At 50.5% G+C, this 14,267-nt stretch overlaps 1 protein-coding gene across 1 annotated transcript; it reads left to right on the top strand.

Moving 5' to 3' along the window:
• The first annotated feature begins 3,241 nt into the window (after positions 1-3,241).
• Positions 3,242-7,262, top strand: LOC120665684 (eukaryotic peptide chain release factor subunit 1-2-like). Its single transcript, XM_039945310.1, has 3 exons — positions 3,242-3,420; positions 5,243-6,702; positions 6,782-7,262. The coding sequence occupies exon 2, from the start codon at positions 5,253-5,255 to the stop codon at positions 6,588-6,590; it is 1,338 nt and encodes a 445-aa protein (XP_039801244.1). The 5' UTR covers positions 3,242-3,420; positions 5,243-5,252; the 3' UTR covers positions 6,591-6,702; positions 6,782-7,262.
• The last annotated feature ends 7,005 nt before the right edge of the window (positions 7,263-14,267 follow it).

The following is a 14,267-nucleotide window of genomic DNA, read 5'->3' as shown; positions in this document are numbered from 1 at the left end:
TTCAGAGGCGGGTAAGGGCAACCGTCTCTAAACAAAAGTCTATGTTAATGCATTTTCAGAGGCAGTTCCTTTGCCCGCCGAGCCCATATGCTGGATCTGAGGTGGGGGCCGCCGGATCCACCGCCGGAGACTAGCTAGGGGCCGGATCCACCCAGCTCGCGTTGGATCCGCCGTCGTTGATGACCCGCGGGCTCCATGCGCCCCCGCCGCCGTCGCCGTCGCCGTCACCGGCTCCATGCACCCCGCTCGCGCCGGTCTGCCTCACTCGGGCGCGCCCCGGCCGCGGCTACCGCCACGCCGCCGCCCGCCCGCCCGCACGTGGGCTCCGGCGCGCTGTGAGAGGGAGTGAGGGGAGGGAGAGGGAGAGAGGGGGGTGCGGGGAGGGAGGAGGGTCGTGGAGAAGAGCACTGCGAGGGGGAGAAGTGAGGTGAAGAAAACCCTAACTCTCGGCTTTATATACTCCAAATGCTTTATCGGGCTGAAATGGATTGTTTGGGCTCCGAGATGGGCTCGATCTATTAACCGAGGCGGGCACTTATAATACAACCACCTTTGAAAATAGGAGTATTAAAAGAGGACGTCAGATTTACGTGCACCGCCTCTGTTAATCGATTTTGCGAGGCGGTTTCTTTAACCACTTTGGTTAATAATAAATGACCGCCTCTGTTTAACAGAGGCGATTATTTTTTGCCGGCCTCAGAGCTCCTAAAAAGTCCATGCCAATCAGTTTTTGAACTAGTGTGCTGCTTCAGCTCAAAGCCTCAAAGCACCAAAGTGACGACATGAATAAAAAACAAACGACGCGATGGAAACCAACTGCCAGATGGACCAAAACACCAAGTTCTAGTAAGGGTAATTTTCCTCTATGACCTTAAAAATAATATCACTTCCTCCATCCCACAAAAAATATAGTTTTAGCATTCGAATTTTATTCCAAAAAAGTGTAGTTTTAGCTTGTAATGAAATCCATTTAATTAAAGTAATACAAAGTACCAAGAAAGTATTGCATAGAAAAACACATGGAGTCAATTAAATATTTAGTAGATATTACTTTTCTAGTTCCAATGCATATGCATTCATTGAGGATCCAGGAAACCAAATAAATAACACGGTTTTCAATCATAATTGGTAGAAATAATTAGGGACAACAAAGTCATTTCTTCAAATGAGTAGTATGTCTGAAGTTTTCTAAAACTACACTCTTTGCGGGATGTAGGGAGTAGCCCTTAAAGTTACAGTAACCCACATGAACAATAATTTTGATTTTCACCCCTCTTTTCTTGACTAAAACGACCTTTAAATCACCTCTAAAATTCACAATTTTTTACAGTGATATAAGTGATGGAGATGAACCCATTTTGCCAAAAAAAAACATATGTAGTATTTTGGTGAATTGGCCAATTTTAATTTTAAAATTGTAGATGCAATTTAACTGATAGAGTAGAGAGTAGGTCAAAGAAGAGATGGAAGTTAGAAATAAGACCAAATAAGGAAAATTCAACTTTAAGAGCTATAGAAGGAAGTTGTGTTATTTCGAGGATCATAGAGGGAATACCTCACACGGAAGCCAAAAAGGCAAATGCTGTTAATTTTTACCCTATGGTTGAATTCCAGAAGAATTACGAGGTAAAGGTAAAACCACCGCCGTCCGCACGTGAGCTTTTGAAGGGGTCTATCGATACTTGTCATCGAGCTTTTCGTTTAAGAGCAAGTATTATAATAGATTATAAATATATTAAATACTGATATGAAAAAAGAGAAAATGAAAAAAAAGAAAAAATGAGTTGTAAGCTTACAGCCAATTTCAATACAAAAATTAAAAAAATGTGAGATAGATAAATAAATTATATATTAATAGTGAAGAACTAAATCATTATACAAGTAGACTAAACTATGAGCGGCAGCCAGCGATGGTCTAAGAGTTTGATTGGTCGGCTGCAAAATTTTTGGCATGTCAATGTTTTGGCTAGACAAAAATTGCTATTTTTTTGTCAATATTGGTTTGCTACCAACAGCTGTCAATATTTTACATTTAGCTTACTAAAATAGTGGCAAGTTTTTTATCTATATTTTAGCTTGCCAAAACTTTGGCACGTTAAAATTTGGATAGCAAACCAAACAGGCTCTAAATTTTTTTTCAGGCAAGCCAAACACGGCCCAACTCTCGGTAGGCACGGGCGGGCGCGCCGCCGGAGCGACGGACGGACGCGTGCTCCCCCGCCGAACACGTGCCCCGCGCCGCGCGTCAGCTTCGTCTAGGCTCTAGGCGTGGTGGCTTCCCGAACCCAAGCGGCGACGGCGGAGCACCGCCACCGCCCCTGCATCCGCCGTAGGGTCCCACGGCCTGCTAGCCCCGCCTGTCAGTGACGAAGGGAGCATCAACTATCTCGGCGGCGCGTTGGTTTGGCCCGTTCCGTCCCGTCACGCTACGCTACGCATCGCGCCGCGCCCCCAGGTGCTGCGCGCTGGTTCGCTCCGCTCCGAAGGCGCGCCAGGTGTCGGCGACACTTGGGCGCTGGCTTTCGGCACGAGCCCGCCGGACAGCCATCTAGCCGGAAGAAGGAGGGGATGCGTTCGGCGGAGCTCAAGGCTGGGAGTTGGAACGGTGTGAGAGCTGGTTAGAGCTGGAGTTGATGGTTGGAGTGATGTGAGAGAAAAATAATATTGGATTGGAGTTGGAGCTGGCTGCCGAAACGCACTGGGTGGGAATCCAAAAAGGTGGGCAGCGGGGCTGGCTCCCTCGTACTAGCACTCGCGCGGGCGCTACGCGTACACAGCCAGTATATGCCCGTCCAATTTTGTTGCCACAGTGTATGTATGATTTGAGGTTCCACGGAGTAGAAAGATGGGTCACTATTCTTGCAAAACAATTGCTATGTAAAGTTAACTTCAGCGCCACGCTAAAAGACATGACAAAAAATTCTACTTGCAACGTTTCATATGATTGATGCGTTATTGCAGGACAACTAAAACGGTGATGTACATTATTATATACTTAAGAACCAATTTCGTTTTCACTCTCCGTGCGACAAATCCTAGCCAACGTGCATTTTCCCTATCAATAAAGTTGAAAGCGTGTTGCCACAGTCATCATTCATGCCGAGTCCTAACTCTGACTTCGCACTTTGGTCAGAAAAATCTTACCAATAAAAACACTTCCTTGGTTCGCAAGGTAAAAAAGAAAAAAAGAAAACACATACACATAGCTTATTCGTAACCGTCTGATACCCTGATCCCGATCGGCGCTCGTGCTCCCCGCGGTGTACGCGCTCCGCGGACGCGGAGCCCTCTCCCGAAAGCATCGTGCGCGTTCGCAGGAGTTCGCAACCATCTCGGCCTCCACCTCGCCATTCCATCCCACCCCATATAAGCCTCTCTGCCACTCGCGGTCCCAAAACAAAGGCCAAGCCCCCCGCGCAGGTGCGATGCCTCTGCCGATGTCTTCGTTTTTCTTTTTTTTCTTTATGTACCTGCGGTCATTTGGTTGGTTAAACCGAGGGTTTCGTCGTGGTTGGGGATCAGGGGATCGATCGGGATCGGTCCTTGCAAGATTTCGTCGATCTGTTCTCGTGAAATCATGATGACGCCCGGATTAGCATGGGTTTGTTGCGGTTTTCAACTGGATGGAACGCTGGTGTGTGCGCGTATCGCTTGTTTGGTTGCATTAGAAATGGAAATGCTTGATTCATGATAGATCGTTGAAATCTACGGCTCTTGGCCCCGCAGATGGTACCGTACAAACGTTATTGGCATTATTTATGGATCAATTCGTTTAGGAGGAAAAAAACATAGATCGATTTTCGCTAGTGTTTTTTTTCCGATGAATTTTTTTTCTTTATGATGTAGTGCGATCAATTCGGCGATGAATTTTTCGCTAGTGTTTTTTCTCTGTCGTTCGGAGAGGGAAAAACATAGACCAATTTGGGGTGGTGGATTAAGTATCGTGATGTAGCGCTATCTGTACTGGATGGAGCGTCGACTGTGGGGATGTTCTTGCTCTGTTTACCTGACCAAGTCCTCTCTAGATTTTTGGCCCTGCATGGGTTGTTTTGTCCTGATCCAACTTTGTGTTCTGAAACACGCGCGTGCTTGCTCTTGATGACGCGAAAACATGCGTCCATGCCTGATCGTGTTGTCATGCAGGAGGATCTGCTCCTGACGGTGTTATTTGTATTTTTTTCTGGGTGACGGATGTTATTTCTGTATGCATCTAGATAGAGTTTGTACTTGAATTTCCAAGAATGTTATGGGTGTTCAATCTGCTTCTTTTATTCTCAAATTATGCGTTGGTTTTTACTTTTTAGGTCTCTTTATGATATCTCTGGATCTAGTTTACATGACATGTTCAGTTTAGTGAGACAGAAAGCCCTGGAATCTGGTTTGTTAGATTTATTCATTAGCATGGATGTTGAAGATAAGATATGCACTTGTTCTATTGGAATGAAAGAAAAATAGTGTGTCCTTGCTTCTTATTTGTTTATGTTAATATCATGATGATGCCGGCACCAATTTACAATGAAGTATCATACATGCAAAGGTCTTCTGGTTTCACATCATACCATTATTACGTATTTCTTTCTAATGAAAAGTGATAATATACAGTGCACTTATGCTCCACTATCAACTGTGGCTAAGATTTTGCTCTATTTTTTGGTACAAAATTTCATCCTGCTGATTACAATTGCTTCTTCTATTGAAATATAAGATACCTATTAGTTTTGTTCACCTCTGTTTTCACATAGATAGAACCTTGTAAATAAAAAACAATGTGTTAAGTGGATAAGCAATCTTTAAATAGCTATAAATCTGTTCATGTTGTGTTTGATGGACAGACCAGTGCCCATTTCTTGATTGATTTTTTTCTCCAGTACTCTCTGCTTGGCTTTTCCAACTTTTTTTACATGCATTTTTAGCAGCTCTGCTAGAGATGTTAGTTATCGGTTAGTTTGTCATTGTTAAATCATTTTTACTGTTTTAGCCTGTTTATTTCCATACGCATCAGCTGGTGCGTTCTTAATTATGTTCTGTCAAAGCTAGGACACTCCAAAATTGGCCTGGTTATGTATAATTCTTTTCGTGCAACCTCATGGAAGATCCTGAAGGTCCTAATTCCTAAATATTTGTGATGTTGTCATAATTGATTGAGTAGGACTATTGCAGCATTATTTCGGTAGTTGTCATGTTTTCAACTGTATTTGACTTGCCTGTATTTTTTCCTGACCTTCAGTTGTCTGTATTTTAGGTGAAGGTTAATGCTTAAACACTTCAAGATGGGCGAGGGACATGAAGCTGACAAGAACATTGAGATCTGGAGGGTCAAGAAATTAATCAAAGCGGTTGATGCTGCTAGGGGCAATGGCACTAGCATGATTTCTCTCATCATGCCGCCTCGGGACCAGATTTCACGTGTCACTAAGATGCTGGGTGATGAGTATGGAACTGCCTCGAACATCAAGAGCAGAGTCAACCGTCTGTCTGTCTTGGCTGCCATAACCTCAGCTCAACAGAGGTTGAAGCTTTACAATCGAGTTCCCCCCAATGGTTTAGTGCTTTATACTGGAACAATTGTCACTGATGATGGCAAAGAGAAGAAGGTAACCTTTGACTTTGAGCCATTTAGGCCCATTAACGCTTCCCTGTATCTCTGTGACAACAAGTTCCACACTGAGGCACTGAATGAGCTCCTGGCGTCTGATGATAAATTTGGGTTCATCGTCATGGATGGCAATGGAACATTGTATGGCACTCTGAGTGGCAACAGCAGGGAAGTTCTTTACAAATTTAGTGTTGATCTCCCAAAGAAGCATGGGCGAGGAGGGCAATCTGCAGTCCGTTTTGCCCGCCTGCGCATGGAGAGGCGACACAATTACCTGCGCAAAGTTGCTGAGCTTGCGACACAGTACTTCATCAATCCTGCCACCAATCAGCCAAACATTGTTGGGCTTATTCTTGCTGGTTCTGCTGACTTCAAGACCGAACTGGGAAAATCAGAGATGTTTGATCCGCGTCTGCAGGCCAAGGTTGTCAAGATGATTGATGTGTCTTATGGAGGGGAAAGTGGCTTCAACCAAGCCATTGAGATGTCTGCCGAGGTTCTTTCTGATGTCAAGTTTGTCCAAGAAAAGAAGCTGATCGGGAAGTACTTTGAGGAGATAAGCCAGGACACAGGAAAGTATGTCCTCGGTGTGGATGACACCATGACAGCCCTGGAAATGGGAGCGGTAGAGACACTGATTGTGTGGGAAAACCTTGATGTCAGGCGGTATGAGCTAAAGAACAGCGCCACTGGAGAAACAGTAGTGAAGTATCTGAACACCACACAGGAGGCTGATCAGCGCAACTTCACTGATGAGGCAACATCCGGAGATCTTGAGGTCATTGACAACACGCTACTGCTGGAGTGGTTTGCTGAGAACTACCACCAGTTTGGCTGCACGCTGGAGTTTGTCACCAACAAGTCCCAGGAAGGTTCTCAGTTCTGCCGGGGATTTGGCGGGATTGGTGGGATCCTCCGCTACCCAGCTGATGTCAGTGCCTTCCAGGAAGGTGATGAATTGTCTGACGGGGAGTACGACGAAGACTATGAATAGCAATCAACCGAAACTCAAGTGAACGCGGTCCGAGAGGAGCCTGTGCTGGCCCGGGCCGCGCCGGGACGGGATGACCCTGAAACATCCAAACGATCGGTGCAAGGAAACCGTGGTCGGTACTAGTTACTTCTTTTTGTTCTTCATGTTCTACTATTGGTTGTTTCTCTGACGCTTGCATCTTTCACTTCCAGGAGGAGCTGGCGGAGGGAAGAAGGTCTAAGCAACTAGAATCTGCAAGCATGGTGAGTTGGTGACGTTAGTGCTTTGGAGATGGTGTCTTTCTCTGTTGATCCGAGCTTGGAGTCTGGTGATGCTACTACGAAGCAGACATGGATGGTGCCTTCTGAGTTCTGATGATGCTCCATGAGGAGGGATTATTACAATCTACTATTGTCTTCTCAGTAATGAGTCAGTGTCAGGGTAGTATCTAGTATGGTCAATAAATTCCAATTGTGACAGACTCTAGTTCGCGTGGTCTAGTTGTCTGGTATGAGCTGGTGCATTGCCGATGCAGCTGTGTTTTTATTTCCTGAACTGAGGTCGTGGTGTGTTTGAACTTGTCACGGTGTGCCACAGAGGTGTGTGCGTTGCAACGCTTACGACGTATCTATATTAAGTGAACCAGTCTTACTATTTATTAATTATTGATCGTGACTGTGTTATTATCTCAAATATTCTTGTATGGTCTTGCTTATAGTATTTGTTTGCAGTTTGTCGTGAATTTTTTGTACCTCTTGTCGATTGTTACACGGAAATCCTAGGAGATGAAGGGAAGAGCATCTTTTTTTTTCCTGAAAAATGTCCATCGAAGAGGCCATTCCATAGGAATTTCAAAGAAATTGGTAGATTCAATTCTTTGTTTAAGCAAGATTTTTATATGAAAACAGAAACAAAATTGCTATACCTTTTCTTAATTCAAAAGAGGAAAAAAAAACAGAGAACAGGTGAGTAAGCGATCGATGGCAAGGCCCAAACAAACAGATAGGGCTGCGCTTCTGTGCCAACCATTTTTTTTTTATAAGAAACGTTGTGCCAACCACAGGCCCGTGGGGTCTGTGTGACCGCACGGCCCCCAAATTTAAGGAGTCCCCAAAATATATTAAGTATGGTCTAGTTATATAGTAAGTTTTGTTATAATTGTCTTTTGGTTAATACAAAGCAAACTGTGGTCCAAATATGCCATAGAAGAGGAAATGTGCCGCTCGATTGTTGTCTTTCGATTCAATCCACAGACTGCGGCGTGATCATTTCAGCTTCCGCCGTCACCGCTCGCCAGGCACAATGCGAGTCGTGACATCTGCAGTTTCGTCTCCCAAACTTCGCTGGGTACTCGCAGGTCACAGCGATCGAGCTACGATTGAGCGACACAACACCTAAGCGTTCGCTTGCGTGGTCTGGCACCCTGGCTGGTGCCTTAGCTGTGTCTGTCACTAGGGCCCCAATTCATAATTTCGCACAGAGCCTCCGGTTTTGCCGGCAACATTGAGTATGGATCATCATGTATATATTTATGCCATGCAATCTGTGAATTCCTATTTTGTTTGAAGTATATTACTAGTGCATTTACAAGTTGATTCTGAGTATATTTTTGCTCTCTAGTTTGAATCTAAATTTAGATTCCGTTTGGATCCAAGTGATATTGAGTGGAAGTGCTAAACTTTAGTACTAGGGTATCCGTATCCGTATCCAGTGATAATGGGGTGGTAAAATTTAGCCAAGTCTTAAAAATTTTAGCAAATGTCTAATAGGTGCTAAAATATAACACAATTTTAGTTCCTCCAAACATACTCTATATTTTTTTTGCTGCAAAACCCTTTATGTAACAAATGGAGAGGTTGTCGACGAGTTCGAATCTTTATGATCAAGGACCAGAAATTACTACTAGGAGTCTCGGAAAAGGTTCCTGCCGAATAATTGTTTCTTTATACCCATTGAATTTGCTTGATTTACTATGATGAAGTGCCATGACTGGTGTCGGTGTCCTGACCCGGCGGTCCGGTCCCAACTAGTGATGATGCTGCGTATTCCTCGTCCTAGATGGTTGATGCAAGAGGCAACACAATCACGCACGGGTTTATTCTGGTTCCGGCCGCGGAGCCGTACGTCCAGCAAAAGGGTGTGCGAGAGCACTGTACTGTCTTGCACCGGGGGTGCCTGTAGTATGGGGTACAAGCGAGGCGAGAGAGGGAGGGAAGCTCCCAGATCTCTGCTAGAGGAGGAGTTGATTGAGGCGAGTGCCAATATCGAGGCTCAGAAGAGCGTATGTGCTCTGTGAGTGGTACTGAGTGTTGTGTTCTACCGGATCAATCCCCCTTAAGATAAAGCCCGCCTCCTCCTTTCATAGACACAAGGAGGGGCGGTGTACATGCACAGGAGATCGCGGAAGTCGTCGTCTTCTCCCCGAATCGCGGGGGTGCAGTGATCGAGCACAGTAGAAAGTATACTGTGGGGTATGGCGTCTGGCGTGGCAGTCGTCCTGGGCGTCGTCCCCGGCCTTGCGGAGATCGCGCCGGTGCCCTTGTAGCTCCAGCGGATGGCGTGGTCGTTGCTGTAGGGGGTACCATCCTCTAGGCGTGGCGTGACGACGTTCCGAGGGTCATGCAGGCCAAGGTCTTGTCCTGGTCAAGGCCGGCGCCGCTTTCGAGGGTCGTGCCCATGCCGTTCGAGGGCTCCGCGGAGGGGAAAGTTTGAAGGAGGTATGGGGAGTTGGCAGCACAGTTGTCGGAGCAGTGCCGAGCACGTCTCGCACAGCATCGCAGGTTCCCACAGTGGGGCCGCAGCGTCCGGAATGGCGGAGCAGTGACCGGGGTTGGCAGATGAGACTCCGGTCACAGCCACTGTGGGGAATGGCGGCCTGACGCCGTCTGACTCGGGCGCTGTGGAGGAGTGGTTGACATTTAATGCCTTCGTATGGCGAGCGGGTGAGCGGAAGGGCCGTTTGTCCTTTCAGTCAAGGGGTGGCCTCAAGCGAGGCGAAGACGATCCGCTCCCCCGAGGGTAGGCTCGCTACCCTCGAGCGAGGCGGAGATGCGGGGCGTGGTCGAGAGCCTCGACGGGGAGCCCTCGAGCGAGGCGGAGATCACCCCGCGGGTTCAATGGAGCTTGGATGGGTCGCACTATGTACGTGGGCCGCATATTGGGCTTCTTTGAGTCCTTTCGTTTCTTCCGGATTGTAAGGAGGCTGTATGCCTTTGTGGGCCCGGTTGCCCAGCATATGTTTGTGTTTTTAGGGCGATTTTAGTCCCCTAATTAGGGTGCCCCTAATCATGGTACCTGACAGTAGCCCCCGAGCCTTTGATCGAGTCAGGTGATTCGGCCAAAGGGTATTTGATGATTTTACCCCTTGATGTGATCGATCATCGTTGCGTTCCCGCCGGGCGCGTCCGGGCGCTTGCACGGTGGACGTGACAACTCGTCGGTCGGGGTAGTGCGCCTGCAGAAAAAATACTCTGAGGCACGCGCCCCTTCTTGTTTTGCTTTGGTGACGAGATGAGTCAGCGTGCTGAGCAGGCCAGGGTCATGATGGCGCCTGCTGCTCTGCAGCCAGTGCTAATGCCGTGCTGTCCCACGTGCAGGGTCTCAGCCCTGCTTTCCCTGGTTGCCTTGTGATGCGCCGTTCGAGGGCAGTCAGCCAGCGCCGATGCTGCACTGCTCAGCGTCCAGGGGCTCGGCTTTGCCTTGTCTAGTCACGTCTTGGCACGGTAACCGAGGGCATCTTTTGCTCGTGGAGTGCCGCACCGTCACGGGCGGTCCAAGCCTTCCCCTTGCGACAGGCTTAAAGCTTGGCGCCTGACGCAGCTATAAATAGGGGTTGTGGGACTCCTTTTCCTCTCCAACTTCCATGCTCTTACTTCTAGCGTCGCCTAAGTCTCGTAATGTGTCCATTTGCCTTTCACGGCCGACCCCCAGACGGGGTGGCCTGGTTTCTTTAGGCTTTGATGCTAGAAGAATGCTTGCGAGCAGCGAGGAAATGCTGGAGAGGGCGTGCTCACCGTCCCTCAGCTTCAGTGGAATTAACAGAAGAACATGGGGCCTGTGAAGTCCTGCTTCTGCGATGTCCCTCAGCCTGAAGGGGCGTTGAGATGCCTGACCATGGCATCGGCGCCAGGTTTCGCGGCCGTTCTTTGCATCGTTCCTCTTGGCGACAATATCGCTCTCGGGAAGGTGGCGTAGAGGGTGCTGTCCGCCAGCTTGGCCCCCCGCAAGGTCTTCAGTGGAGGAGAAGCTAGAAGAAAGCTTGCGAGAAGGGCATCCCTTCGGACCCATACGGTCTAGGGGCTGCTCCTCGCAATCCCGACCAGCCTGGTCGTAATGTCGGCCAAGGACTCGGTGCTCTTCATCGGCGCTCGCTCCTCCCCAAGACAGGGAAAATTGCCATTCAGGTGGCAATGCGTTTGTACTTTTCGACGGCTTCGAGCCGGTAAACCTTTGTAATCTTTGTTTGCAAAGAGGAATGAAGTCTCCTTCTTCTTCGCGGAGAGGATGACCGAGAGTGTAAAGGTGAGCATCGGTCCTGCAGAAGCTTAACCCTTCGAGGGTGTGACTCGGGTACTGACTGTGGTGGTCTTGGTTTTCCCGGTGGGGGCGCAACGGTGCTCCGGGGAGCATTGTTAGAGGAGTCTGATCCGGGATCGGGGTTCGTCACTGGAGAAGCAGTGAAGTGGCCACTCCGAGTTGCCTATGCAGATCATAGTCGCCTCGAGCACCATGGTGCCGCCGCTGGGCATGTCGCCGTCATGCTGCCGAAGGAGTCCAAGCATGCCTGCATAGGATTTTGATCCTCGAATGTGTGAAGTTTCCTCCGTGGGGGCATGTCAGCGCACCCGCGGGTGTAGCCCCCGAGGCATTGGAGGAGTGTTTGCACTCGTCCAAGGGCTATAAACGTCGCCCTGCTTGGTTGCTTTACTGGGGAGGCTGCTCAGCTTCCTTTTCAGCTAGCATCGGCGTTCCTTTCAGCCGGCCTCGATGTTTTTTGTGCTGGCACAATGACTCGGTGTCCCGTCGAACCATCTGGCAGGCGCGCGTTAAAATTGGGGGTTTTGGCTAAACACGTGGAACTTCACAATCGACGTTTGTCGATCCACTCGAGGGTGCGAGGAGCCCCCGAGCCCTGGCCTGCGTGAAGGCATTCAGGGGATCCTCAACTTTTATTATGACCCTCGTCACCCTTCCGCAGGGAGGAGGGGTGAAGCGCACCATGCTACCCATGCCCGGGCCGCAAGCTATGGCTACTTTAGTGAGCTATTATCGGGTGGTTCAAGTGGACGTCCGTGCCCCGTTCGATAAGGGTCGGCTTGTGGTCTGTGGATACGTCACATAAAGCGCTCGCAAAGGTTCGCTAGGCGGGGCTCGGACCCATTCGATAGGGTCTGAGGGCTCTATGCTCTCCCTCGATGGGATCCTCCTGCTAGGCACCCTCGACTGGACTTGAACACTGTGTAGGATGTCTCGAACTCCACATTCGAGGGTAGCTTGTATGGCACATCCATGCAGTCCCTAACTTTGGCGATCTGGATTGCCTGTCGAACCCTCGACGGGCCAGGCTTCGAACCCCTGATCAGTAAGGCCTCGAAATTGATTTCCTTCGACGGTAAGGGATCCCCGGGGCAATATTCCGTAATGGTTCATTAAAACGGCGCGGAGTCGCCGATTGTGTGCGCCAGTTTCCCGCTAGTCGTGGGCTACGTGGCCCAGTATGCGTAGCGCGGTGCGGGGCGCGCCTTTTCATGTGGCTGCCTCGGGTAGGCGAAGAGGCGTGGGCGGCGGCTGAAGGATGGAACAGTGCTACAGTCGCGCCGCACCCGTCGGTTACCACGCCGTAATTATTACCAAGTGCGCGCGTGGGGGACTCCGCGGTCATGGGGCCCAGCTATCGGTGACAGCAAAATCTACTGCATTCAATGAGGTGGATTTGGGCTGCGGCAGCGATTCCGCCCGTCTTGATGGATAAAAGCGAGGAAGGGAGGATTGTTTGGGCTCACCTGGCCATCTCGCCTTCGTCTCCCCTGCCTTCTCCGCCTCCCCTGCACCTAGAGCCCAGAGCCGAGAGCGAGAGGAGGAAGAAGAAGGAGGGAGCGAGAGCGCACCTTAGCCATCATAGAGCTTGCTTCCTCGCGTTCCCCAGCAGTTCGAAGAGATGTTGGATGTCCAGGTGCCGTTGCCGTGGGGGAGGTCCACCGCCATCGCGGCGGTCTTAGAGCAGCTGGTCGCCAACAGGCTGCTGCCGGTGAACATCAACTCGGAGCGTTCGGCGTGGATTCGAGGAGACCAAGCCGAATCCCCCCGACGGTTACGTCGTGAGCCTCATGCGGCTCCATGAGCGGGGATTCGGCGTCCCCGTCGGCAGATTCATGCGGGCGCTGTGCAACTACTACGGAGTGGAGTTGCACAACTTCGGCCCCAACTCCATATCGCAGGCGGCGGTCTTCGTCGCCCTCTGCGAGGGTTACCTGGGGATTGAGGCACACTGGGATCTATGGATCCATTTGTTCTGTGGCGAGCTCTACGTCGAGAACGTGCGGGGCCAGCCGAAGAGGTTCGCCCGCACCGACGGTCTGATGCTCCACCTGCGCCCAACCCGAACGAATTTGTACATCCCCAACAGGATGACGACGAACAACGCCGGGTGGACCCGAGGGTGGTTTTACCTGTGCAACTTCGGTAACCGGCTCCCGGCGTTCACCAACAACGTGCTCCGGGAGAGGCCGGAAAAGTGGAACTGGGGGTATTGCCCCCACCGCATCAGGCAAGGCTCGAGGTGCTCACCAGCACGTTGCAGCATCTTGCGAGGAAGGGGTTGACGGCGGCGGCCATCATCGCAAACTTTCATCGGCAGAGGGTGATTCCTCTCACAGAGAGGAGCCTGCCAATTTTCGACCTCACCCCCGAGGCCCCGAGTGTGGGCTCGAGGACGTCGTACGTGCTGCTCCCCTGTGACGTCGCTGCCCCGAGTGCGAAGAATGCGGTGGCGGAGTTCCCCGACAACCCAGACGATCTCTGGGAGATCAAGATGCGCCCCGAGACGGGGTACCTTTCTGTGGTGAGTTCAAGTTTCCATTCATTGTCGATTTGTGCTACTTCTCTCCCCACTCCTTGATCCTGACTTGGTTGCGTTTGCAGGGGGTGAGCCAGAAGGGCTACACCTCGAAGCACCCGGTCTCGGAGGAACGTGAAGTCAACCACCTGCACGGAGAGGCGGTGAAGAAGAAGAAGAAAGACGCGGTGGAGGAGGCCGCCGCCAGGAAGAGGAAGAGGAAGGAAAAGCACAAGAAGGCGTGCAAGATTGCACATGCAGAGGGAAAGCCGCGGCCCGCCATGCCCGAGTCCACCGAGGAGGAGGACTCCTCGAACGCCGAGCTCAACTTCTCGAACGACGACGAGGCGGCGACAGGCGCAGGTTCCCCGCCGGTCTATCGAGGGGCTGGCGGCGAGGATGCGACAGTGATGCTGGGTGAGGCGAGGCCCACATCGAGGTCGTTGGTGGATCCGCCCCTTGTGGGCACAGAGCGGAGGTCGCCCGCGCCGGCGGCGGGACGAAGGTCGCCCACGCCGGCAACGGGAAGGAGATCGTCGACGCCCATGACGGGGCAGAGGTCGCCCCCGCTGGCAACGGGTAGGAGGACACCCATGCCTGTGGAGTCGATAGGCAGCGGTGGGTCCGCTACGAGTGCAGAGACG

The sequence above is a fragment of the Panicum virgatum genome, chromosome 3N, assembly GCF_016808335.1.
Source record: "Panicum virgatum strain AP13 chromosome 3N, P.virgatum_v5, whole genome shotgun sequence".
NCBI classification, from domain to species: Eukaryota; Viridiplantae; Streptophyta; class Magnoliopsida; order Poales; family Poaceae; genus Panicum; species Panicum virgatum.
Note: the sequence above shows the minus strand (reverse complement) of the source record. Positions and strands in the feature narration are given on the sequence as shown.

Bases quoted from the DNA above. Each gene is read 5' to 3' on its own strand.
- LOC120665684 (XM_039945310.1), top strand. From the start codon at position 5,253: ATGCTTAAACACTTCAAGATGGGCGAGGGACATGAAGCTGACAAGAAC.